Here is a 26,189-nt window from a genome sequence, read left to right on the forward strand (position 1 = left end):
TTACCTTAGACAATGTTCCCATCATCAATTGTGATGAAAATTTCACTGAACTTAAAAACACGATTTGGGAGCCTGGGAGTGAAGCTGTGCCTTGTGGTCCTTCACATAGCATTACTCTGAGAAAGGTTCAGCAGCAATCCCAACACAGTAACACAGCTCAATTCTGAGATGCTGAATCAAGAAGCTCATTTCAACTACCAACACTTCACAGCTCACAGGATCACATCCTTAAAGTGGCTAAGGGCAACTACTTCAAATTCTTATCAGATCTTTTGCATCACACTACAGCCTCATATATTTTCTTAAAAAACAAAAAACAACAACAAAAAAAAAAACACACCAAAAAACCTCCAAAACATGGATCTGATAATATTTAAGCACATGAAATACATTAATAAACAAATGGGAAACAAGGAAACGGATGATACAGAATAAGAAGGCAACATTTCCCTCAGAAATACTTCTGCATGTCTAATTGTTGGCAAAGTCAATGACAAATTGATTTCTCAGCTGCACAGACATTCCGTATACCATGTACCCTATAAAAATATCACTGTTCAATACAAGAATTCAAGTGTCTGCAGAACAAGGATATAGGAAAAATAGTTTAAGGAGGAAAAAAAAACCACTAATTCTGTAGTGCATGGCAGAATGAAACAAGGCAATTACAGTCTGAAAGGTACACCTCAAACCACAGTTGTTCAAGCCAGAGATCTCTGCATTCCCTTCCATTTCTAACACTGGGTTTTTAAGACCATAAATCCCAAACCCAGCTGATTAAAGCAAGAAAAGCCTTTCAGATGTGGCATTTTCTCTCGTTCCACATTCAGTTAAACTGATAGTGATTTAGTAGTAGCTTCCTTCATCCCAAACTCTGCAGCAACTTATCTTTTCGCCTTCTCACATCACAATAAAGGTGTCTGTGCTGTTCCTTACATTGGACTAGGCACAGTATATGGATCAAATGCTGCTGTAGTCCGAGCCACGGGCAGCAAGAGCTGCTGCTGCTTTCCGCTCCACCAGAAAGAAGGTAATTGTTCCAAAGAAGCCCACAACCACCATGATGAGGAGCTGCCACTGCAGAAGGAAGTAGTTGCTGTAGAAATAGGCAACTGCTGCACAGATGGACTGAGAGGGAAAACAATGTAAAGAGATTATCAGTGGAGATATCCAGTATTACTGCACAAGAATCAGCAAATCGATATGTACAGTTTAATGTTCAACTCTCAGTAGCATGCTTCTGTAGAAGACATGCAATCAATAAAACTTCATTACAGCTCAACATATGGCTTGATATGATATACAACAGATTTAGTTTTTACTTGTATTTAAACAGCGTTCACTGTAGAAAACTCAAAAGTGCTTGTAGCATCTCAAATGCACTTCTCTGCTATTTTAAAAGTTTGTCTACAAACAACACAGCCAAGGCTTTGAAGTCAGTCCTGAAAACTACTTCCAGTTTTACAGCATTACAAACTATTCTATACGAAAATTCAGGATGAAATCTGTTCAGAAACATTCTCTTTCTCAGCTCATTAAAAACTCAACCCAACATTTTGATAACATTCCACAATCATACTGTCAAAAGGCTTTGTTAAGTAGTACCTGAACAAACTTAAAGATGGCAAAGGCAGGAGCACTGTCTTCCGAATACAGGAAGCCTAAAATACTGAGGAGCTGGGTGTTAAAGCAGCTGTCCCCCAGGCCCAACAGGAAGCTGCAGAATATGGCCACGTTTTTGCTGAAGGAGAGAGTGAATCAGATTTAAAAGCCATTCATTCAAACAGCTTACACATCTATAAACTATTTGGCAGACTAATTGGAAACTGAGAATGGAAGTTATCAGCCTAAGCCTCACTGAAAGAGAACTAGGAATGCCTGGCTTGGCAAAAAAAAGAATTTTAGTTTCTTGAATGCCAAGACTACTGGTACTGTTACCTACAGTCAATTTTAGTCTGAATTAGAACCACTAAAAGAACTCGTATTGGTACTTGGAGCCACAAAACCCACAGGGCAGAGACCAGAAGCTGATACACATATGGTGAGTTGATAAAATCTGCAGGAATACTAGAAAAATACCAGTTAATTCTGCAGCAAAACACTCCAGTTAAAGAAAAGTCACTGACACTGCCACACACTGACACGGTTTAGGGGTAGATTTAGCAGTCCAGAGGTAAGTGTTGGACTTGATAATCTTAAAGGTCTTTTCCAACCTTATTGATTCTATGATTCTAAATGCTTAGTTGCAAGTTACCAGCTGTGGCTGCACAAACTGACAACACTATTTTCACCCAAACTGACAAAAAAGCACTTCAAAAGGAAGTTGCAATGATAAGAAAGCTCCCTACATCCTTCCCCTAACACTTCGTGCTGTAAGACAGGCATAGCACAGCACCAGTTAGACCAAGTGGATTTGACAACAAGCACTGGAAGACTTGAAAACCAGTGCAACAGCACAAGGCTGCCACATGGAGTGTCTAAAAACATCTTCAGTGTTCCTGCTGTACTGAACCCAACACTGTTTTAAAATAAACTGAATTCCTGACAACTAGTACAATTAGTTGCTAGTCTCACTAGTCAGGCTGTCCTGCCTAGATGTCAGGAATGGCAGTTCAAGAGCAACATATTTGCTATCAAACACCCTAAAGCTTTTAATTCTTATGCCATGCAAGTGACTAAATTGGATGCACACTGGTAGAATATATATCTTTCATAAAAACAGAATTTCTAAAACCTTTTGCTATGGAGTTAGTCACTACACAAAAAAGCAGCTTTATATACATTGAGTTATAGCAGCCAAAGGGAAAAGTTCACATACCTTGGAATCATATATGCGATATCATCTGTTCCTTCCATAGGAGCAATAGGGGCATCATTTGGTATGTTGAAAAAAATTAAGTAAAAGGCTAAGAAGTGGACAATGATGCCAAGCATCACCACAGGGTTCCGGCCAAAGCGATTCTTCTTGCTCAGCAAACCAAAGATTCCTCCACCTGTAGCAGTGGAAAAGTTGAATAATTAAACCAAAACTGAAGATATAAAAATAGAACCAAACTTAGAATACTGTAAAAAAAGTGCTGACAATTTAAGATTATAAATTCCCCCATGTTGGATAACTGAAAGATCAATGGACAAGTACTTAGCTCTTAACTGCAAAAGCATGCACCTCTCTCTCTACATGCATGTTGTTAGTGAACAGTGGTTTCTGGTTAAACATTGTAGTACTTAAGTTTAAGCAAAAAACAATTACTTAATTCAATTTTATTCAAATATTACATCTCATTTAACAAAAGCGAACCCCTTTAAAAGGAGGACATCTTTAGTGCAACAATTTATATAAGGAGGAAATTCTTTCCTGTTAGGGTGGTGAGGCACTGGAATGGGTTGCCCAGGGGGGTTGTGAATGCTCCATCCCTGGCAGTGTTCAAGGCCAGGTTGGACGAGGCCTTGGCTGATATGGTTTAGAGCAAGGTGTCCCTGCCCATGGCAGGGGTGTTGGAACTTGATGATCTTAAGGTCCTTTCCAAACCTAACTATTCTATGATTCTATGGTTTATTAAAACATTAAGTTACAATATGACTTAAATAGTAAAAATGTAAATATAATGTTTAAAAACAGAATATCAAAGGGCTGAAAGCTCCTCAATGACATTGTAGCCCAGTGTTTCTCTCATGCCAAGATTTAGGTATTTGTGTTCTTCTTTTAGGGCAACGAGGAAGATCAGGGGCTGGAGCACCTCCCATAGGAAGACAGGCTGAGAACATTGGGGCTGTTCAGCCTGGAGAGAAGAAGCTGTGTGGAGACCTCAGAGCAGCTTCCAGTGTCTGAAGGGAGCTACAAGGATGCTGGGGTACTCTACATCAGGGACTGTAGTGTTAGGACAAGGGGTGATGAGTTCAAACTGAAACAGGGGAAGTTCAGATTAGAAGTAAGGAAGCAATTCTTCCCTGTGAGGATGCTGAGGCGCTGGCACAGGGTGCCCAGAGAAGTTGCAAACACTCCATCCCTGGCAGTGCTCAAGGCCAGGTTGGACACAGGGGCTTGGAACAAGCTGCCCTAGTGGAAGGTGTCCCTGCCTATGGCAGGGATTGGAACTGGATAATCTTAAAGTTCTTTCCAGCCCAAACCAGTCTGGGATTCTATGATTTCTGCTAATCCAAAAAATGCAGACTCTCAGGATTCAATATGTCACCTCCTACTCCAGAACCACTTTACAGAGTGTGATGTGTAATACACAGTGCAATAAGGAGCCACATTGCCCATTTTGCTCCTATTATTTCAGGTTTTGTTCACATACACATTGCTGGAAGCTTGAAAGACACTATCTGCTTAAATACAACCCCCACTCTGAATAACTACATCATCTTAATCCTTTTTTTGTGTACAAGGTAGTAAATTTAGACTTACCCAAAATTTCTCCAACACCAATAAAAATACCAGAGAGCCCAATAAGGCTTTTTGCTTCACTGCCAAACCTATTCACAGCACCAATGCACGTCCCGTATACTCCAGAAAAGAAGGTTAATTCCACACCTTTGAAGGAAACCAAGCAAACAATAAATGAACCATTACCAAAGTAATGACAAATCTTTACGTCTAAAGTCTGGTTTTCTTTACAGTATCTTTCATGTAAATATATTTAAATGAGGTATGTGAAAGAGAATCAAACAGGGAATTTTAAACTAAGTAATATGATATTCTCCTATGAGCTTAGGAAAACCATAGCAGAAAGAACAACATCACTAACTAATGTCACAGGCACTTTGGCTCAGTGTTGTTGCTGTGGCACAACCCTCTAGCTAGTTTATACTTCTGCATTTCAAGAACTTTGGAATTTCATCCAAGTGCCATGTAAAATAACACTTAAAGTAATGGAAGAAAGAAAACAATTTCAGTGTAAGAATTTCCCCCCCAAGTTACAGCAGTCCTAAGAAAGTCCCCATATCCCAAATACCAATTAGGAGCTAAGATTCCTAAAATAGACTGTCTGCTTTTCTGTGCAGACATAATGAATAAAAACTGAGAAAGAACTGCTGCTTAAAATACTTGTTTTTATTGCCATTACTGTGAGGAAAGCTGACAAAGCAGAGTCCAACTTGCATGACTACAAGCAACCATCAGTATAAAAATACCTGTTTCTTTAATAAAAAGTGTATTTAAAACAATGCAAACTTATGCCTAAACAAAGATAAATAGCTCAAAATAAAACTGTTTATGATTTACCTCCTTTGCCTTTTGCTACTGCAAATATATAGTGCACCATATACACACATATATAGTCCAGGCTACCTGTATGGCACAGGAGCTGCAGAGCTTCAAAAAGGGTAAACTTTGAGCAGTCTTAATAATCTAACCATCAATTTTTGTTAATAAAAGCTTTTGTGATTCAGAAGTGTGAGGACGAATGAATGAGGAACCTTGGGGAGTTTAGTCTGGAGAAGAGAAGGTTCAGGGGGCACCTTATCACTCTCTACAGCTACCTGAAAGGAGGATGGAGCCAGGAGGGGCCTGATCTCTGCTCCCAAGGAGTGATAACAAGCGCTCAAAATCCATGTAGATGAGACCCTCAGTGACATGGTTTAGTGGTAGCCTTGGCAGTGCTGGGGAGCAGTTGGACTTTATGATCTTAAAGGTCTTTTCCAACTTATCTGATTCTATGATTTACGGGATTCTGTTTTCCTACATAAAGCGGCAATATTGACCAGGAGCCACCAGGTGGCAGCAGCTGTTTTTCCCAAACTGGACTGCTTTTTTCCTGCTACCTGTAAACCCAAATTTAAGATTAATCAGGCCAAACCTGCCTGAACACCTCCCCTTGTTACCTTGCTCATATCCCCACTGTGCTACAAGAGGAATTTAAGTTAGTTAATCTGGGTTAACACAACACTGGAGATGCCGTGAAGTAACATGTAACTCATTAAAGTGGCTAGTACAAACTGACTTCATAGCTCCCACCACTATTTCTCTACCAGAAGCTGACTGCAAACTTCAGCAGATGTTGTGGCACTGTTTAGAGCCTGTTCACATCTAAGTTTTTCTTTTCACCTACAAGAGCTAACAACAATTTTCCATAACAGTGACTCAGAACTGAGGTTTTGAGTATATCTATTCTCCCTAAAACTTAATTTGGTCATGAACAAAACTATTTCTGAAGCCAAATAAGTAGCAAGAAGCCCCCCCCAAATCATTAAAAGATCTGTTACATTTTGAATATTTTAAGAGTATTTCTGTGGAAGAACCACTTCTATATGGCAAAAATAGTTGTATTTGGTTTACAATTCATATCTTGGTCTAACAATGGCAGATCAGGATTAACTACAAGTTGCGAAGAAGAGCCTTGGCCACAGCAAATATTAATGACAAAAACAGTTGAAAATGGCTAAATTTTCCCCAACAGAACCAAGACTAAACCAAAAACTGTTAGAAATGTCCCATGCCTTAAACAAAGTGACACAAAGTATAACGTACAACCATTACTTTAATTACAATGCAACTGCATTGAACAATCTAGAGCCTGTTGATATTGACATCCATTTTGCCTAACCCTCAATCTGGGACCCAGAGCTGTACTGAAATAAGAGTTACAACGCCTGTCAGTAGTTGCAGTCTTGGTGCACCCCTCCTCCTGTACAGAAATGTTTTTCAGAACACAGGAATGTTGTAACTTATTCAAAGTTAACTGAAATATTCAAGTAATGTTTGCAGAGATATGGAATTGCAAACCTGCCCTGGGGTTAACATTCTGAACAATGCCCTGACATTATTACATTATACACTCTGCTTGCTCCATACCTGTGTACGCTGTTGTAACACTGAGCAGCATAATTTCTTTGGTGAAGCTCAGCTTTATAGATTTCTCTGTAAAGACATAACAATGGAAATTAATATAACTTCTGATCACACTGAGATTATTACACTTTCTTCTGCTCTTTGCTTAAAGCAAAACCAGATTAAAATTCTGCAAAGTATGACTTCATTGAATAGAGAGCTAAAACTGACCCTGACCTGCCTTTTAAAAGATATGCTGTGATCTGAAATCTTTGTTTTGTAAGAAAATCAAGGAGGGAAATATTAAAGACAGGATACGTAACTTTCAATGAGCACACAATTTTCTGCTCATTATGCATTTGTACTCAGTCCATGGTGACTGTCTCCTAAAATGATACATAAATTCTCAGTGATGATCTTGTGTTCTCAAAACAAGCTTAACAGTCACATGCAGACCACATCAAACTCCAGTGGAAACTGCAGGTGCTCCAGTTTAAATTCTTGTTAAGTTCATTTGGTGAGTAAATAAAACAGTATGTAACCACTTCTTTATCTTGTTAGTAAAGTTCTTCTTTCTTTTTAAGCTTTTAAGCTCTTTTAAGCTTTCAAGTTCTTTTTATGCTCATCTATATGAGCACAAATATAAAGAAGCTGTTATAAAGAAGCTCATATATAAGGAAGCTGTTGATTTAGTTTCATATCCAAGCTACTTTACAAAGAAGTACCCCTCCAAATTTCTTCAAGACTATACTAGTACATAACTGAAGTCTACTTCACCTTCTCTCTTTCAGTCATCTGTATGATACTGTCACCTGAAAGGAGTTTTGTGGTTCCCAGGCTTTTCCAACTGCAAGCCCCATTTTGTCTAGGCTCAAAATCCCAAATGATCACATAGGCAACTCAATTCCTCTCAGGCTTAAAACTCATCAGCCCTGTGTCCCTATGGGAACTGTCATCTCCAGTCTGAAAGACATTATCATCTGGCAGTCATTCTTCTGTCCCTGAAGGTCTATATTCAAAGGGAATAACCGAAATGCATTCTTGACACCTTATTTGTTCACATTTTTTTCCTCTAAGCGATTAGTACATGATCACATTATCAGCAGAATGACGGAGAGCTGGAAAGGACATGTCAGTGTGTTTCAAAGCAACTCTTATGTGGAACAGTACTTACTGAAGGCAGCCAGTGCTCTTGTCATTTTGTTTTGTGCAGACCTGGGCAAATAAATGACTTGGTCAAAATGGAAAAAGAATAACCACAGTCTTGCTATGCTGGAAGGCAGATCAATTGATCCAATTTCCTGTATACTTTCTAGCCCAGCACTATATACCAGAATATGCTACTATATTAATAAATATTTCTGAGAATCTAAACTATTAACCAAAAAAACCCTGTATTTCTGTGCTAGTGAATGCCATTCCAAAATTAACCTGCTTAACAGCATCTTTCTTCTGAGCTTTTTATAGCTTTAAGTATTTTTTCACAGGCATATTTACTAATCTTTTTCTAACATTTTCATTGCTCTTTAAATAAACCGAAAATACTTAAACTGATGCTCTGGGCAAAGCTGTACTGAGGCTGCCTGTGTACCTGTGTGTTTCTAGTGTATTTATTATTTTTAGGGTGGCATATATATACTCAGAGAAGATATGAAAAGCATATTTCGCTATGTTAAGGATAACCCATAAAAAGGGTTTTCTGCTTATTCCAGTATTTAAACTGGGTTAACGAGTAGAAGACAGACTACAAAAGACAGATACACGTTCAATAATGATCAGAGGTAAAAGGTAGCTTTCCAAAGGCATGCACTTACTGGAAAAGCAATGTGCAGCACTGCACTCCACCCTTGAGAACACATCATATAAAGAACATTCATTCTCACTGAAGTACAGACACTGTTCTATCAAATCTAGAAAGTTCAGGTTGCTCACAACATTCATGTTCCCAGTGTAGAGGGGAAACTAAACGCCTGATGCTCCAGTGAGGGCTAGGAGCACAAATGCAACAACATGTTCTTGCCACAAGCACTTACGAGCTGTCCCCTGGGATTTCATTAGTAGAATTTTCCTCCCCTGAAGCTTTTGTGTCCTCTTGTTTCCTAATCAGAAAGAATAGAACTGTGCCCACAAGACTGATAACAGTCAGAGCGATGAAGACAGTTCTGCGATCACTCTCTGTGGAAAAACAAACAAGACATAACTAGATGTGCAAAAGCAATTCAAATACCTTAAAGAACTAATACAGACATACTCCAGAGCTATTTAAAATGCATACTCATTTTCTAACCTACCTTCCACATGGAGCACAAGGTACCCAGCTGCTGGAAAATTTCTGTCTCAGTTTTATGATGCTAATAAAATATCAGCATAATAAAAAGTTTCACTGGCATTTTCTGTCATGCAAAGAGTATGACCAAGGAGGAAGGCATAAATTATTAGCAGAAGGAAATACATCTTTCAAGACTTCCATAATTCAGAGTGGACATAGCAAACTACCCCAAAACCCTTCAGGTTTCTACAAAAGCTCTTTAGCAGCACCAGAAATATTAGTGCCATAACATGAAGAACTGCTAAGGCTTGTAAATTACAAAGGCCTTAAAGCCACCAAAACCTCAGTAACTAATAGAGCATGTGATGTGCATCTAGAGGAAGGTAACTGCTGCACTCACCACTTGTTTAGCACAATGCAGAAGTCACTCCCATTTACAAATTTTAAGCAGGGGAAATCAAAAAAACCAAACAAGAAATAGCTAATAGTGACTGAAGTAGTGTATGGCTCTGAAGATATTGTCTACACTTCTATTTATTTCCCCTTTAGCTTAAAGGTAAATGTAAAATTGCTACAAATATAACCTGTGTATGATTACAGGACAAAAAGAGAATATGGGCTTCACCTTGAAATACCTGTCATATTTTCTATAGGTTGTAAAAGGAAGGAGGAATTGATTTTAAACACCATCAAACCTTCCAGTATCAACATTTTGTAATAAAGAGGAGTCTCAAGACATTTAAAGGTAGAGGAAAATGTAAGAGCAGAACTCCCTCATAGTTAATTGCTCTATTCTGTGGTTAGCAAGAGCAATGAAATTCGGAACACAGGGAATTTCAGGCTCACCAGGTTCAAAGTGTTTCTAATACTTTCAATAACATTCAAACCTTTTTGTTAGAGATGAAGGTATGTGGAACATGATCTTCAAAAATTAACCTGTGCTGTGCTACCAAGCCTGTGTCTGTGGAGAGCCTGAGGGCAGATCTAACAGCAGCATGAAGTAGACTATTCATCTCAACAGGGCAGTACTTCTGAAGGCTAATAGTCATCATTTAAAAGACAGCATCTTATTCCTGATTGAGTAGAGCAGAAGTATCCTCATCTTTCAAATGTTAAAAGGAAATTACACTTCCAGTAGACATATGACTTCAAGACTACAATATGGAAAACTCCCACAGTCATTACAGAACAGGAATCAACCCTATTTGTTTATAAAATGTTTCGGTTTTTTTCCAGCAATGTTCAGTTTTTATAATTACAATCTTAGATTTTGCTCCTTTTTCTTAGTTGATACCCCCACCTACTTGCCTTGCTTACTTAAGCAGTTGCCATAAATCTCTGCTTTAAAATCACTGAGTCTGAACAACTATCCAGCTTCTTAAGTATATAAAGTCCTGCTCTTTACAATCCCATCAGGAATTAGTCTTCATAAACTATGCCAAGAAAGGAAGACCAAGTTCTTAAACACTCTACCAGCAACACTGCCAGCTTAAGCAGCAGCAGCCCATTCTCAGTGCAGCTGCACATCTCAGCCTCTGTCTTCCTACACTACTTTGCACCACCAGAGTGATTAGTGCAGCTCTGAACTGGGATAGTTTTCCTTTCTTTTCCTTTATGTTAACAGTTTAATCTATTTCAGTCTATACTAGGAACTTCCTTTGGAATAGGATCATATGCATATTAAAAATACAGCCATTCCAGAATACCTTTCCCCCAAAATATTTTCTGCCTAACTTTGCTATCTGTCATTATGAATGCTTCCTTCTTTTTAGTTCTATTTTGGACACCAGAGAGGGACTCTTCATCAAGAAATGTAATGATAGGACAAGAGCTAATGGCCTTAAACTTAAACAGGGGAAGTTCAGGTTAGATACAAGGAAGTTCTTTCATGTGAGGATGGTGAGGCGCTGGCAGAGGGTGCCCAGAGAAGTGTTAAGTGCTCCATCCTTGGAAGCGTTGAAGGCCAGGTTGGATGGAGCCTTGGGCAAACACAGTCTAGTGTGAGGTATCCCTGCGCACAGCAGGGGGTTGGAACTAGGTGACCTTATGGTCCCTTCCAACCCCAATCATCCTATGATTCTACAGAATGTGTATTTTGACATGAGCATGTCTGTGCAGGGAAAATCCCAGAATAGCTATTGTGGGAAAACTTATTCTAAATTAGCACTGTGAAGACTTTCACAGACACTATCCTAAAGGAAGGTACTCAAAGTGCACTGCATGCAGAAAAATAACATACACAATACAAGGGCTGGGAGTACCATGGAACACTAAATGAAAAGCATACTCCAAAAATAGCTTTACAATAAATTAGGGGAGGGAAAAGTCTGCTATTGAGTAAGTTTCTTGCCACTTTCCAGTTCCTTACTTCATCATGCTAGCATGTTTTAAAGGATGGCCTCCCACATAAGCAAGCAGTACCTACCTGATATGTGAGTTTTTCCTTGCCAAGCAAAGTATATATACATGTTTCCAAAAAACAAGCTGTAAACAAAAAGGACAAAGGTGAACAGGGCTTTCTGTGGTAAGACTAAGGGTGTAGCATCACAGTAATACTAATACTATTGCAAAAACCAGTACTGTCCCACTGTGAAAGAAATAAAGATACTAATCCCCCTCCATGCAAATCACCTACTCTGTACAAAGCTTCAAACACAGCAGACAATTCTTCCCTGTAATGCTGGCTCTTCATTTCTAGCCATCAAGACACAAGTGGTAGCAAGAGTTAGGCAACCTGCATCTATGTTGCCTGTGTCTCATTTTGGAAGGGTACAGGTTACAAAGTGGACATGCTTCTGGAGGCAATGTTGTAACACTTCCTCAGAAGAGCACTGAGGTATTGCTGGAGCACTGGTGTCAACAGCTCAAAGGAAATTCCGTGTTCCTACCTAGTGTTTCCTAAAATCTAATAACTCTGAATAAACAGCGATTCAAAACAGCCCCAGAGTCAAGTTTCCTCATATAAAGCCAGGCATTTTACTCACTGTAAAACACACAATTACTTGGGTTTGTGGAAACTGCTACCCTGGTAACATACTGATAGGTTAATTATAGAACCTGAAACTCGGGGAACAGCAGCAGTATGCCACTGGTTGAGACATTATCAATGACCTCTAGTACAGACCTAAAAGCCTCAGCACCTTCAGCAATTCATTCCTCTCCTTATCTCCCACTATCCAGAACTGCTGTATTAGAGGTGGTAGAAGGTCTCTCTCTTCAAGAATCATTTGCCAGCAAATTTGTTTGATCCCTTTCTGATCTTGCTGACACCATCCAACTCTACACCCTCCTGTGGCAACAAGCTGTAAGAGTTTAATCACCTACTGTATAAAGCAGCATCTTATCTGTTTCAAGCCAGTCCTCTTCTGGTTTCACCAAGCCACCTGAGTTCCAGTGCAGCAGCATTTGGTGAGCAACAGTTCTACATTCAGCTCACTTGCTGAAAACCTCTGTGTTCTGATGACATAGCATAAGCCTCCTCAGCTGAGTCCCAGACTTCTTAGCCTCTCAAGTCAGCAACTCTACCTTCTTGCATGTTTTTGTTATTTCCCCCATACCCTAAATGCATTACACAAGAACCATAAATCATATCCACACAAAATACTCAATGGCAGCAATACAGCACCCACTGCCTTTCTTGATCCCAAGACTTTTTTTGTTGCAACAGCACTCAAGCTTATCAGAGTACTATCAACAACAAGATCTCTTTTCTGACTGCCAGGTCCAACTTCACTATCTTCACCTTGTGAGCAGCAAGGTCTGGCTGCTGCCTCAGGGAAAAGGAAGATAAAAGTCAAGGGGTCAAAACATCCAGCAAAGAAGGCAGCTCAGCAGCTAGAGCCCAGCCCCACAGTCCTCGAGCAAGGCAAGCAGGGTAGACCCAAAGACTGTAAGCAGGATCAACTATAGTCTTGACCACCATAGAAGCTCATGTTGCTAAGATAGGTCTGAGGTCAAGCTGGGAAGGCAGCCCACAGACCAGAGTCAGGTCCAGCAATTCCCACACGGTTCCACAGTGAGAAGACGGACCAAAGCCAAAACAAGAAATCAGCCTATAGACTGGAACAGCAAAACCCGCAACCAGGCACGTACATGGCTACAGGTGAGCTGGAAACTCAACTTCTTGCAACGCAGCTCCAGAAGAACTGAATACCCATAACTGAATTCAAATGGGGTTCCTGGGCCCAGGGGCAGATGGGAAGGGTGTAGTGGAGGTGCCAGGTGAGATGGTTCAGGGCTAATTAGAGCAAGCAGGGTACTGACACCAATTAACACAGCTCTCACAATCAACAAGATTTGTGTCACATATGTCAATGTTCCCCTAACAGAAATAGCACATTGAGAGCAGAAGTTTGCACTGTGTAACTTTCATTCACTGTTCTATAATGTACAATAGCAATAGAAAATGTTCCTTTCACCTCCTCCTCCCGCTTAGGGTTGGAAGTAGGTGATGTTACGGTCCTTTCCAACCCAAACCATTCTGTGATTCACTGACTATAAGGTACCAGTGGAGTGGTTTTTGATGCAGTCTCCACTTACCAAAAAATGTAAAAAGTAGAATGTGTACACAACCAAATAAAGATTCACAAATAAAGCTTACCTGGACTGTAAGAGAGCCCAAAATACTCCACTGTTCCTTCCAATGGTGTTTTCATCTGAATTTACAGTCAAGCAGTTTCCCTGTGCTGTCCACAGAACTGGAATAGATGGAATATATTGCTTAAGTGATAAAAATGTTTTACAGGTATATTCAAATATAGGAAATATAGCTTACAGTAAGCAGGGTAAGAACAACGCTTACCAGCAGCTGCAATCCCAATAAAAACAGAAGCAGTGTAGAAAGCCCATGTAGTAGGTTGGATAAAAACTGCAATGTATAGGCTAGAATAGAACAGATCAGTTTATTGCATACAGACAAGTGAATACTGCTTTTGAACAATCAGATAGCTCACTTAGCTTAGGTTGTACGTGAAAAAGGGAAACTTTACTCCACTAAGCATGTAGAATTTTATTTTCTAGAGTCATTACCCTGAGACCACACCTGAACTCCAAAGTCTGGAAATGCTGGAGGAAAAATACACTCTGTTTCCAGTAACTCTGCAGTTACACATCTACTGATACAAACAGTATCTCTCCAAGGTGCTTTGCTTAGCCAGTACAATGTTATGTATGGCATGGTAGCCTTAGATGTCAAAAAGACAAAGAAACATTTAAGAGGAAGCAGACAAAAATTCAAAAGTAATACTTACCTATAAAATACACCACTAACAACCATGGAGAGCTGAGGTTCTACTATTGCAACCACCGAGGGTGAGATAAGATTTGATGCAGAGAATACTCCATAAATGATGGACATGCTACAAAAAATAAACAAAGATGAGTAAGTACTTAAAACACAGGGTATAAGTGCAACTGATTTAGGAATGCTCACTTGATTCCCAAACATCAAGTTAAGTACATACACAACTTATGTAACTGAATAACCTTCATGGTCAAACATTTCCTTCCTTTTTTATGTTACTTTCATCCATTGCACTCTGTATGGGAACATTTCTTGGACTGCTGAATAGACTATTGCAGGCAAGCATGGTAATTCACAATATGCATTTGTCACGCTGTGCCTCAACAACAGTTACTGTACTTTGTGCCTAGGACTTCTAGAGGAGAATGTTCCAGAGCCTCACTTGTCTCTCAGTGAGGTTTTTATGTTCTGCCAAATACACCACAGAAAATTTATACAGATGTATTTTCTGCCAATGATATTTTTAGTTTAAAGAAGATAATAACCCCTCAAAGCAGCAACCAGGTTCTCCTAAATGACCAGTTAATTTGGGATACAAAAGGTCCCTGCTCACGCTTGACAAGTTTGAATGTGCCAGCGCAATTAAACAGAAGAGCTTCTAGTGGCTTTGCTTCTCGTTTCTGACTGCTTCTTTCCCATTTATGTTCCAATATCTCCTGGAAGCTTATCCATGCCACCTATCCTACACAAAGGTCTATTCTCCCAAGTAACAAGTGATAAGACAAGAGGAAATGGCCTTGAGCTGCACCATGGGAGGTTTAGATGGAGCTGAGGAACAATTCTTTCCCCAAAGGGTGCTCAGGCATTGGAACAGGCTGCCCAGGGCAAGGCTGCAGGCACCGTCCCTGCAAGTGTTCACACACCATGGAGACAAAGCCCCTAGTGCCATGGGTTAGGGGTGGCCTTGGCTGTGCTGGGGAACGGCTGGACTTGATAAGCTTAAAGATCTTTTCCAACCTGGTTGTTTCTGATTCTATTATTCTAAAGGCAAACAAGCAAGACTTTGGTTAGCAGTTTTATTTTAAAACTTCCACATTCTTCCTCTCCTAAAGTAAAATGCTGACAATGTGATGACCATATGGTGGGTTTTCTCCCTAGAATGAGAATATGCAAAACAGATCTGAAGTTCAACTAGAAGTAATTCAAAGTAGAACTGGAGTGAATGTGAGAAGCCTGTTTAAAACTCCTTGAAGTATGTCACTAAATTGTGAAGTCAGCAGAATGCTACAATCTCTTGAGAGTATATCTCTACCAGATGGCATTATAACTGCCTTCACCCTGCAAGGAGCAAAGTAAGATCTGTGTAAATTACCTTGTGTAGCCACTGCCATGGAAGTCCGAGCTGTTTAAATTTGTGATAACAGTTTGCTGTGAGGAGAAAATCATATATTGTCATATGCTAGAATATATCTTGTAGTCTGAGAACACTTGCATCGTTTGAAGTCAGTATCAAACATTAGAATTGATCATTAATAGACTCTACAAAGTACTTAAAGTGTTAATTACAACTCACACCACCTCCACAATGAAGGTGAAGGAGACACTTGGCAGGAAAACATGTTTGTAGTAGTAACCGGTATATCATGATTTCATCAGAGACCTTAAAATATTTCACAGAAGTTTTGTTTCGCTGAACCCCTCTCTAAGGTATGACTATCTTAATTTAAAAAGTGGGAAAAAAGGAGAAGTTTCAAAATACTCTCCATTTGGCCTAACTCTCAGCTTCTGATTAGAGTTTCCGTTCTTTCTGGTTTCCTGTTATTTCCCTGTTCCTATTTTTTTCCCTTGAATCAGCATTAATGATCATGAGACCATGGAATTAGTTGGCTTGGTGGGCAGAACTGACTGAAAGTCACCTGGAATAACTTTAATGACAATAAATTACATGATTGCACGATCACTGGGTGTAATTTAGTGAGGTGCTCTCAATTCACTGCAGAACTTCTCAGATTCCTGGGCTGTACTCACATCTGGTATCATGCTGAATATGACGCTTACAAAACCCATTTTAAAGTAGTTACTCCTATAAAGCAGTGAAGGACATTTATACGCCTGAACCCAGGAAGGATCCTTCTTGCACACAAGAAAAGACGCAAGACCAGTAGGCTCAAGAGATATGTTGAAATCTAACTGTCTTTCAGGCACATTACTAATAATGAAAGCAATGTCGACAGCTCCGTAATTTAGAGGATCTGGACTGAGTATATCAGTAGCAGGATTCTAAAACTGCAAGTAGTTAGAGAGCAATCTGCTTTTAATGGTAAATTTGGATTATGTTATGCTCAATTTTGCTTCAGCACACAAAGAGATATACACTACTAAAGCACTAAATTACTATGGCAGTTGTAGCAATTACGGAAGTCTGACTACTTGTCAGATGTTATCCTCATACTCCCCCTCAATATCTAGTTTGTTAGAACAGAAAAATACATTTAGATTAGGAAAAACACTCGAGGGCATAGTTAATAATAACAACTTCAGCAAATATTTTGAAAGAGACTATATGGAATAATCAGAAATATGACAAATCCCACGTTAATTCAATTGTTCAATATTTCAAGTGTCAAAACAGACACTACTTTAAACAGCAAACATTTGGTAAGATTAATTTTCTCCTTTCTAAGCAATCAGGCACATTACCATGCATAGCTCTGCTATCTTAAACTGCTTAATTATCCAGTTCACCAACTTCATCTAGTTAACACAGAACCGACAGAGATAAAATGTGCAGGTGTCTTGCACACTAACAAATGCCACATAAAGTACCTCTTAGAGTACACAAAAGGCAAGGCAGGATAAATAACTGTGACAGAAAACTTAGCATGTTTTGAAATCCACACCTACCGCAATATTTCCACAGGTTTGGAAAGCAGTGAATATAAGCATAAATGAGACTCCCAAGATAATGATGTTGAAAAGTTTTTTGGATTCAGGAGACATCTTGTGTTTTCTTGCCAAGGCCTCAGCTTCAGTCTGGAAGAAGTCTCTTTTTCTTTAAAAGTTTCTTCTTAACTGCTAAACAAGCAAAAGGAATAAAAGAAAAAACAAGAAAGCTTAAAAAATGATGATTACTGCGGGCTACTTATCAGCTGTTAGGACATAACCATCAACCAGCTCTTCAATATTGTACAGTAAAATCAGTAACTTGAAAAGCAAACACCAAGGAAAAATCTGGTACAAAGGGTAAAGACCCACATTCTCTACCTTTTCCCATGAAGTTAACAGAGCAGACTGCAGGGTGTTACTTCCTCATGACATCACCTTCCCCCAGATGAAGAAGTTTCCAAGGTATCGAGCTAGTTCATCAGCTCGGTTGCTTGCCATTGCTTGAAATCCGATTTCCAGAACACAGCCTCTAAATCACCTGACAAAGGAAAGATGAGACATTCGCCCACAGGAGTCATTTCCATGCATGTTGGACAGGAAATAAGGAACATTTCCCAATCTACATCAGCTGACCCAGCCTGCATGCACTCTGGGAAATGCAGTTTTATAAAGTATACCTTTGCTACTTAAAGGGGTGGTAGTCTGCTAATCCTTAACATAAAATGATTTGCAATTGTCTAAGAATTGTAATCTCTACCCACTAAATAACGCCTGGCAAGGCAAGAAAAGCCTCAGGAAATCACCTAAGACAACTGTTTAATCCACTGAATCCACACAGAGTTATTGCAAAGGGAAAATGATCCTGTCTGGGAAAAACCACGTGTCTCAGTGCCACCAGCACACAAGCTCCCCATGGTGCTTCTGTCATCCTCCCAGTGACTCAGGATAGAAAAGAGTCTTCATAATCTTTCACTGCCTTATCTCAAGGAACAGCATTATAATTATCGATTACATGCCCTTACTATTACACTGCACATTGTTTCTAAATAATAAATTTCAGAGCAGTTGAACTTTAACTTGCGAAAATCTCTGTTAAAAGTCAAAAGAGGCTTGATCACATGGGATGGCTGCTTTTCACTGTCACTGCCTTCTGTCTGCCCTGTTGGGCCTCCTATTAGACTATCAAGGTGTGTGTGTGGGGAGGTGTTCAACACAAGCAAAGCTCTCTTCTTCCTTTTTTAAACTATGAATTCATAGTACCAGCCTTTTAATATCCTCTGGACACTGTGTCCCACTCATTCCTCTTCCCCTTGTGCCACCATAAGGATTCATCTACCTGCACAGCAAACTGGGCTGCTGCGCTGGAGCAATCCTTTTGGTAACAGCTTGTATTGAAGCGACTGAACCTGGGGAAGAAGGGACACAGGAAACCCTCTCGGTCACTTTAGGGAAACGATTGTGAAGAGAAACTTCACATTTGAGCAGATGAATTACAATTTTAAAGCAAAATTATCTGGGCAAAACCAGAACAAATACAGCACAAAGCAATGCATGATGTGAAAATGGGTACCAGTTTATTTGACTTCCTGAAGTCCTGTTGCTTCTGGGTTTCTGTCGATGTCACTTCTTATTTTCATACTTCAGTGCAAAAAATATTAAACACAATTGCAGCAAGAAGGAGAATTTAAATTCTGAGTTTGTTTTCTCATTGCTAATGCTATCATTTCACTAAATAAATCACTATTGTCTCTTTCTAAACACAGTACTATGGAACAAATGGATAGACACACTTATTGAGAAAAGAACAAGGTATTATAATTTACATTTGGAGCCTGGGAATTCGATTCAGTGCCAGTAGTCACTTAGCAACACCTTTTTGGGAGGGGGAAGCAGCTTTCACGTTATTCCTTACAAAACTCTGTGAATCTGTCACTTTTACACAAGGGCTATGCTAACCTCCCTCGTTCCCACTTCAACAAAGCACAGAATCGCAGAGCACGCGGTGTGTAAATGAGGATATCTGAGGTTTCCCAGCTCGACTCGCAGCCCCCCAGCACAGACGGGTGCAGCCGCGGGAGATTGCCTCTCAAGGAGGCCTCCACCACCGCACCACAACCCACATCCAGCGCCGCATGGACCGAGGCGGCCTCCCCAGGCACCGCTGTGGGCAGGGGGTGAAGAAAACCCCACGAAGCGCGCTGTCTGCCCCTCAGAACCACAGCCCGCCTGCCTCCACAACACCCGACCCGCACCTCCTGCCTGCCCGCCCTCACAGCGCTCCGCCATTTTGAGCCGCCTCCCCGCCCACCCGCGTGAGGGCCCATCCCCTTCGGGATCGCTACTTCCCCTTTCCGCCCGGCGGCGTTCCCCGCCCCGCCCCTCCCCCAGCCCCCGCCCTGTTTCCGTTAGGATTTTAGGTTAATTTTTTTTTTTTTTACCGTTTTCAGCGCACATTGTTCAAAATTTCCCCGCCTCCGCCGAGTCCTTCCGGGTCAACGGCGGAGCCGCCTCAACGGTCACTTTGAACAGCGGGTGAGTTATTAACTTAGCAGCCGCTTTCCCGCGCGCGCTCCTCCGGGATCCGCGGCCGGTAGTGAAAAATAAACGAACAATAATAATAAGGAAAACGAAAACGCGGCCCGGGGAGGGAGGTGGCCACGGGGAGGGAGGTGGCCACGGGGCGGAGCTTTCACTTCCGGGTCGTCGGCGGCCATTTTGTGGCGCTAAGTATCCGCGCGCGGGCGGCGCCCTCTCATTTCCTCCCAGCGGCGGGCAGGGGAGGCCGTTGCAGGCGCCGCGCCTCCGCTCCGGCCTTGGGCCGCCTGCTCTGCCCCCCACCCCGGAACAACGAGGTGGGTGCCTGCGCCTCCCTCTTCGCTGAGGACCTTGCGGCGTTGCCCTATGCCCTGCACCTCTCCTCCTTTCTGGACTCTTCTAGGCCGCCGCTCCGGCGCTCCCCCTCCGGTGTGAAGCGCTTCCCTCTCAGGGCCGCGCCGTCTCGTAAGGCGCTCCCTCTTCCCTTCCTTAGGGTTTCTTCTCCTCAGCCGCCGCCGCCCCTCGGGGGCTGTTGCCCGCCATGAGTTACGGGCGTCCGCCGCCGGACGTGGAGGGCATGACGTCCCTCAAGGTGGACAACCTGACCTACCGTACTTCCCCGGACACGCTTCGGAGGGTCTTCGAGAAGTACGGCCGTGTGGGAGACGTCTACATCCCGCGGGACCGTTACACCAAGGAGAGCCGTGGCTTCGCCTTCGTTCGTTTCCACGACAAACGCGATGCCGAAGATGCGATGGATGCCATGGACGGGGCCGTGCTGGACGGCCGCGAGCTCCGAGTGCAAATGGCCCGTTACGGCCGCCCCCCTGACTCGCACCATAGCCGGAGGGGCCCGCCGCCGCGCCGCTACGGGAGCAGCGGCTACGGCCGCCGCAGCCGCAGGTGAGCGCCTGGAGGGTTGCGGAGGTTAAGCAGTTAGACGGGCCTCGGGTATGTGCCTGTGTGGTGGGGGCCTTTGGGTCTGTGTCCTTTTCCGAGTGATTTTCGTGGCGGGGTTGGGAGCGGGGAGTTGGGGTGTAGTAGTGAAGGCACGTGGAGTTTCCTCGGAGCGGAAGGGGTTTGCGCTGTAGTAGATTTAGCCCCCGGCCACTCGCTGCGAACAATGGCGCCCTCGGAACACTCATTTTCTTGCCCACGTGGGTCCCGTTCCGCCCTCCCTGTCCTGAAGTGGTCGCTGGAGTCTGTTGCGCCGCCCCTGTTCAACTTCTAACGTGCCTTTTTTTCCTCCCCCTCCTCGTGTGTTTCAGCCCTAGAAGACGCCGTCGCAGCCGATCTAGGAGCAGGAGCCGCTCTAGATCCCGCAGTCGGTCCCGTTACAGTCGATCCAAATCCCGGTCTCGCACACGCTCTCGATCTCGCTCCACCTCCAAGTCCAGGTCTGCCAGGAGATCCAAATCAAAGTCCTCATCTGTCTCCAGATCCCGGTCCAGGTCTAGATCCCGGTCCAGATCTAGAAGCCCTCCCCCTGCCTCAAAGAGGGAATCCAACTCTAGATCCAGATCTAAGAGCCCTCCTAAGTCTCCGGAAGAAGAAGGAGCTGTATCCTCCTAGGAACATGGTAATGTACCTCAGGGTCAGCATATGTTGCATGTTATTTTATTATAGTACTTAGGTGGGGTGTTGGGTAGTTTGTAGAGTATTAATAGCCTGAAGCAAGTGGATCCTAACGGGGCACATTGTTAGTTGGTTTTTATTTTCTTGAGCAGTGCTTTTTTGGTTATTGGTTTAGGGAAATTAATACCAAAGGGCTTTCTACATGGATTTTCTTTTTAAACAGAGAAAATGTTTTATTGAGAGATTAATGGCTTGGTTTTAATAAAATATTGTATGAGACGCAACCTATGATGAAAAATGACTATTTCTTACTGTATTTATCCAACATCTGCATTTTCCCCTTTAAAGCTGCGGTCTCCTGTTTGCTAAAAGAATATTGGCCAGTATTGCAGATTTTAACTGATTTGGCTGATCCTCCAGGGACCAGTTTCTGTGGGCGTGTATTGGAGCAGGTTTGTCTTTAACTGTTAAAGATACACTATCCTTTTATAACGGAAGATCGGTTCAGTGGCCGTTAAACTGACTGGAGGTAATAACTGTTCTAGAAAAGTGGCAAATTGCAAAGAGAAAACCACGGAAACTAGGTTTTTTCCTCAAGTTGACATCTTGAAGAGGCATCTAAGGATACACACCGGGTGGGGAAAGGATAGTGTGTCTTTAACCCTTCAAACTGTTTGGTCCTGTTTTTGAAAGGAAAGGGCCTAAGCTAGAATTGGAGTTAGATAACTGTAGCAAAATTAGTCACCTTTTCTGTTTTGAATGCTACTTAGAGTTTAGTTAAGTCTTTTAAGAAGTACTAGTTTTATAACTTTTAAATAACTTTTAATAATCTATTGTTGAACAGGCTGAATTGAAGTTAATGGTGGCTTGATCTCCAGCCTGATGCTTACTCTTCTTTGTAACTACATATTCTGATACAGAACCTTACATTTGGCCTCTGAAATAAAGCAACAGATTTGGGGGGGGAGGTGGAGCACTATGGAAACTTCTAAAACTTAATTAAATTAGGCACAGCCAGTTGAAACACAACTAGGAATATACCTGAAGTCATCCCCACAACCAAGAGAGACAAGGTAGAAACCTGGCTGAACTTTTCTTTCTTCAAACCTAGATGCATCACATAAATGAGAGCTTCCATAAAGGACGCCTTTGGGGGGAAAGGATCGCTTGAGTCTTCAGTCCCTTGGAGAGCCCTGGCCCGAGCAACCAGCTGATGAAAAGGTTATTTTGTAACATTTTGTCTAACTTTTTACTTGTTTAAGTTGCGCCTCAAGTGGCAGATTTTACATTTTATGTGCCATTTTGTTGCTGTTATTCAAATTTCTTGTAATTTAGTGAAGTGAACGACTACCGATTTCATTATTGGCTTGGATATTTGAGGTAAAACTTCATTTTTGTTTATATAGTGCTGACTTCTATTTCAAATTAAAACTGATGGTAACTTGCTGCCTCCAGTTTCATACTGAGGAAACTGGCAGCCATTACATGCTGAGTAGCTAACTCTTGTCAAAAACTACTTTCAATTTTGTTTTCATTCCTTAAATAAAACCCTGCCAGACTTCAATTTGAAACTTAACTGTAAATGCTTTTTTTTTTAATTATTATTACTTTGAATTAAAATAGTGTCTTTAAATTGAAATTGATAAAAATCTTTTCAGGTGACAGTTAATATTTGAAAAGGATTGTTTTATCAGCCTCAATTCTAATCTCTTCTCTTATGTATTTTTGTGCACTAGGCGCAGTTGTGTAGCAGTTGAGTAATGCTGGTTAGCTGTTAAGGTGGCGTGTTGCAGTGCAGAGTGCTTGGCTGTTTCCTGTTTTCTCCTGATTGCTCCTGTGTAACGATGCCTTGTCGTGCAGAAACAAATGGCTGTCCAGTTAATTAAAATGCCTGACAACTGCACTTCCAGTCACCCGGGCCTTGCGTATAAATAATGGAGCATACAGTGAGCACATCTAGCTGATGATATACACACCTTATTTTTTCCAGAATGGTAAAACTTTACCAACCTACATATATGAACTTATATATACGAGAAATGTAATGTTAAGACAAAAAATGGTTCATTCCTTTGTAAGTACTGATTGGTGTATCTTTTGCTTAAGACATTCTGTACTATACCCACTGTCTCTGTAGTTAATATTAAACATTTTTTCTGTGTTAACTTTTCTCAACTTAATGTCTGAGTCAGCTTATTTTTAGCTTTGAAAGATTTCTGCAATTCCACTGACAATGTTTAACTTCTCTGTAGTAACTGAATGCATTCTGCCACTACAGATTTTATCTATTGGGGTGGCTTTTAAATTACTAAGGGCAAACTTTAACCAGTATTGTGACTAACCCAGACATTGTATGGCAAGTGGTGCACACCAGAGTCCAAACCCCAAACCAGACAGGTCTGTTGGATGTTGTTATGTAGACACTGAGCAGTACTAATTGCATTTGCTGTGTACTTGCCCTGATGCCACAGGCTGCTGCGTGGCGGTAGCTGATCTTACAATGATGATTTCTGTTTCTTGATTTGGATACCAAATGAATTGTAACTTAAACCATCGTGTGTCAAGGGTTACTGTAATGCTTTGTTAACTTTTATGCATGTATGTTAAATGGGAATGGAAACATCTGAATACTTGCAATCTGGCTTGATTGAGGATTAAAAGTACTTTTCTACAAACGGAGGAGCTTGTATGTTCCAGGACTGCATGACCACTGAGTCATTTAAAAACAAAGGGGCTGGGTTTTGTATGTGAATCTCTGGGGAGAAGCCTCCGTCTTGGGAAACAGATCTGACTCTTTAATACTGAAAGAGTATGGCTAACTCTTCCTCACAGCTGAAGTTTTAAGTTCAAGTTGGCTCTTCTGGCTTGTCAGGTGGTTCTGCTCTGTTGTATTGTGGTGCACAAAATGACATTGAGTTTTTGAGCTATGCAACGGTCTTTGGGGAGGAGCACAAATCTCTCAAGCCGTAGCTGAACAATCAAACAGCTTTATTTTTACAATGCATGTTTTAAGGATTACTTAAAGGGATCTGCTTCCCACTAAATATGCATGAGGTTTGCTATAAACAGGACTCTCTTCTGCTGGTCTGTGCTACAACACACAGTTCCCAGTTCAGTATCATTTTGTATTGGAAACAAGTGGAATAAACTTAAGTACTATCTGCTTGTGCTAGTGAGATGATCATCATTTCAATGGTATGTCTTCCTGGTAGGGAAGAGCTGGCCAAGTGCTCTTTGTCTGCTCCAAAGGCCTGCAAGGGAATGGGAATGCTCCTCAGTTTCCATTTGTAGAGCAAAGCTTCGATGGACCAGTCAGCACTGAGGGGAGGAAATACCAGTGTATGAAAACAATCCCAGTTTGTAACTGCTGGGTAATTACAGGAGTATCACCAAACTTAATTACAGCACTTCACGAAACAAAGGTGGTAACAACTTTCTAGTCAACAGCAAATTGGTGGTTTTTGGATTATTATGATCTTGGGCTGCTTTTGGCTACTAGCCCTATGATTTGGCTAATAGCAGCCTGATGGATGGTCTGAGGAGCTCTGGAATGGGTGCAGTGGTGTCTCTGGGAAGTTAACACTTCTCAAGAGCTGAGATGGGGCACAGGAATTGAGATCTGAGTCTTAAATGCACAAAAGTACTTACCTTCGGACTTGATAAGTAGTCCAGAATTGAGCATGTGGGTTCTTTTCCAGCAAGAAGTAAACTGTAGTTAAAATATCTTCAAAGTCTGTGTAGTTTGGGAAGATGAAGCAAGTCTTGGTTAGTCGCTGGGTTCTAAGTATTGTTAAATATGCCTGGCTATATGAAACGGTAATTGGAAATCAATAGGGACCTGAGAAGATGGTCTTGAGCTGCGAGTCTATAACTTTTTTCCACACCCACCCTTTGGTGGTATTTATAACAGCTTAATACTAAATTACCTCAAGAATAAGTTAATAGCACAGTGTCACCATCAAGGCTGACACCTGCTCTCTTGACAGTGTTCCCACTACCATGTGGATGCAAAGTCCTTGCAGTTTGTCACAAATCAAAGATACCCGAGAGGATTAACATACCTTTGGGGTCAAAAAAGATATCCGATCCTAAAATGATGTCTACGGGCGGAAGAGAGAGCAGCTCCGGGGACACGCGCCCCCAGGTGAGCCCCAGGACAGGGACCTGGGACAGCCCATTCAGCAGGCAGCTCCTCCGGCAGCTCTGCAGGCACTGCGGCAGCTCCTCGCTGTCTGACAGCGTCACCTCGGCCCCGCACTTAGCAGCCAGGACACCAGGCAGGCTCACACCCGCTCCCACCTGGAACCAAAGCGGGGGCATGGAGCGCGAATGGGGGGGACAAGAGGGACCGCGAGGAATGAGGGGTGCATACCTCCAGCACCCGCTTTCCGGGAAGGCTTTCCCTGTGGGCCCACAGGTACTGGGCCAGCACCACGGCGCAGGGCCACACGTATGTGCCGTATTGCGAGTCCGGCACCTGAAACACACCGTGCGTGGCGCTGAGGGGCTGGGCTGGGCCCCGCCGCCCGCGTTACCCCCAGGCCGGGCCGGGCGCTACCTCAGGCACGCGCAGCACCAGCGCCTCCCGCCCCGCCGTGAAGCGGTACCGCCGCACGCGGGCCCGCTGCTGCTGATCCGGCTCCTCCATGGCCAATCACGGGCGGACTCGTAGAAGCACCAGGCGGCGCGGACCAATCGGCAGCTTCTCCGGGAGTGGCGTCACGGGATAGCAGCGGGCGGGTCCCTCAGCGCAGCTTCCCCCCGGGGGTCGCGGTTAAACCAGCACCACTGCCTCCGCGGGCCGTGGCCGCGGGGTTAACCGGGAGCCCCGCATGAGCTGCGGACACGCGGCCCGCTCGCAGCTATCAGGGAAGCAGCGGGCGCAGAGCGCGGCCCCTCCGGGAGAAAGGGAG

General features: G+C 42.4%; 3 protein-coding genes and 1 long non-coding RNA gene across 16 annotated transcripts; 2 read left to right on the forward strand and 2 right to left on the reverse strand.

Moving 5' to 3' along the window:
* Positions 1-358: 358 nt before the first annotated feature.
* Positions 359-19,742, reverse strand: MFSD11 (major facilitator superfamily domain containing 11). 5 transcript variants are annotated; one of them, XM_061377288.1, is made up of 15 exons: positions 19,605-19,742; positions 17,545-17,704; positions 17,185-17,313; positions 15,653-15,708; positions 14,288-14,395; positions 13,840-13,919; positions 13,639-13,735; positions 11,464-11,522; positions 8,803-8,944; positions 7,944-7,984; positions 6,794-6,859; positions 4,409-4,534; positions 2,819-2,993; positions 1,606-1,741; positions 359-1,128 (listed from the first exon to the last, which is right to left on the reverse strand). In XM_061377288.1, the coding sequence occupies exons 3-15, from the start codon at positions 17,278-17,280 to the stop codon at positions 961-963; spliced, it is 1,350 nt and encodes a 449-aa protein (XP_061233272.1). In that variant the 5' UTR covers positions 17,281-17,313; positions 17,545-17,704; positions 19,605-19,742; the 3' UTR covers positions 359-960. The 5 variants fall into 5 exon arrangements, with proteins under 5 accessions (XP_061233272.1, XP_061233268.1, XP_061233270.1 ...); XM_061377284.1 differs by having other exon boundaries at positions 17,185-17,324; XM_061377286.1 differs by having other exon boundaries at positions 17,185-17,352.
* On the forward strand, positions 18,966-19,767 carry LOC133225162 (uncharacterized). The gene is made up of 2 exons (XR_009729041.1): positions 18,966-19,340; positions 19,614-19,767. It is a non-coding gene; the product is annotated as an uncharacterized LOC133225162 (long non-coding RNA).
* Positions 19,768-19,859: 92 nt separating this feature from the next.
* SRSF2 (serine and arginine rich splicing factor 2) lies at positions 19,860-23,451 on the forward strand. Of its 8 annotated transcripts, none has more exons than XR_009729005.1 (4): positions 19,860-20,604; positions 20,970-21,728; positions 22,388-22,497; positions 23,013-23,451. XR_009729005.1 is itself a non-coding variant. In XM_061377030.1 (3 exons), exons 1-2 carry the CDS (start codon positions 20,243-20,245, stop codon positions 21,271-21,273), a joined length of 666 nt encoding a protein of 221 aa, XP_061233014.1. In that variant the 5' UTR covers positions 19,860-20,242; the 3' UTR covers positions 21,274-21,280; positions 21,625-23,451. The 8 variants fall into 8 exon arrangements, 3 of the variants coding, with proteins under 3 accessions (XP_061233014.1, XP_061233015.1, XP_061233013.1); XR_009729004.1 differs by having other exon boundaries at positions 20,970-21,280; positions 21,625-21,728; positions 22,388-23,451; XR_009729006.1 differs by having other exon boundaries at positions 20,970-21,280.
* A 796-nt stretch (positions 23,452-24,247) lies between these two features.
* METTL23 (methyltransferase 23, arginine) lies at positions 24,248-26,060 on the reverse strand. 2 transcript variants are annotated; one of them, XM_061377027.1, is made up of 5 exons: positions 25,835-26,059; positions 25,649-25,753; positions 25,338-25,575; positions 24,925-25,009; positions 24,248-24,594 (listed from the first exon to the last, which is right to left on the reverse strand). In XM_061377027.1, exons 1-5 carry the CDS (start codon positions 25,922-25,924, stop codon positions 24,426-24,428), a joined length of 687 nt encoding a protein of 228 aa, XP_061233011.1. In that variant the 5' UTR covers positions 25,925-26,059; the 3' UTR covers positions 24,248-24,425. The 2 variants fall into 2 exon arrangements, with proteins under 2 accessions (XP_061233011.1, XP_061233012.1); XM_061377028.1 differs by lacking the exon at positions 25,649-25,753 and having other exon boundaries at positions 25,835-26,060.
* Positions 26,061-26,189: the final 129 nt, after the last annotated feature.

This window comes from Neopsephotus bourkii, unplaced genomic scaffold, assembly GCF_033783945.1.
Source record: "Neopsephotus bourkii isolate Nb327-2 ecotype Australia unplaced genomic scaffold, CSIRO-AGI_Nbou_v1 NB_1749, whole genome shotgun sequence".
In the NCBI taxonomy this organism is placed as follows: Eukaryota; Metazoa; Chordata; class Aves; order Psittaciformes; family Psittacidae; genus Neopsephotus; species Neopsephotus bourkii.

Bases quoted from the DNA above. Each gene is read 5' to 3' on its own strand.
- MFSD11 (XM_061377284.1), bottom strand. The intron at 8,945-11,463 runs GTAGGTACTGCT...GTTTTTCCACAG, and splicing joins AGGAAAAACTCACATATCAG to AGAGTGATCGCAGAACTGTC. The intron at 1,742-2,818 runs GTATGTGAACTT...TCTCTCCTTCAG, and splicing joins ATCGCATATATGATTCCAAG to CAAAAACGTGGCCATATTCT.
- SRSF2 (XM_061377029.1), top strand. From the start codon at position 20,243: ATGAGTTACGGGCGTCCGCCGCCGGACGTGGAGGGCATGACGTCCCTC. The intron at 20,605-20,969 runs GTGAGCGCCTGG...CGTGTGTTTCAG, and splicing joins TACGGCCGCCGCAGCCGCAG to CCCTAGAAGACGCCGTCGCA.
- METTL23 (XM_061377027.1), bottom strand. From the start codon at position 25,924: ATGGAGGAGCCGGATCAGCAGCAGCGGGCCCGCGTGCGGCGGTACCGC. The intron at 25,754-25,834 runs GTAGCGCCCGGC...GGTGTGTTTCAG, and splicing joins TGGTGCTGCGCGTGCCTGAG to GTGCCGGACTCGCAATACGG. The intron at 25,576-25,648 runs GTATGCACCCCT...CTTTGGTTCCAG, and splicing joins CCGGAAAGCGGGTGCTGGAG to GTGGGAGCGGGTGTGAGCCT.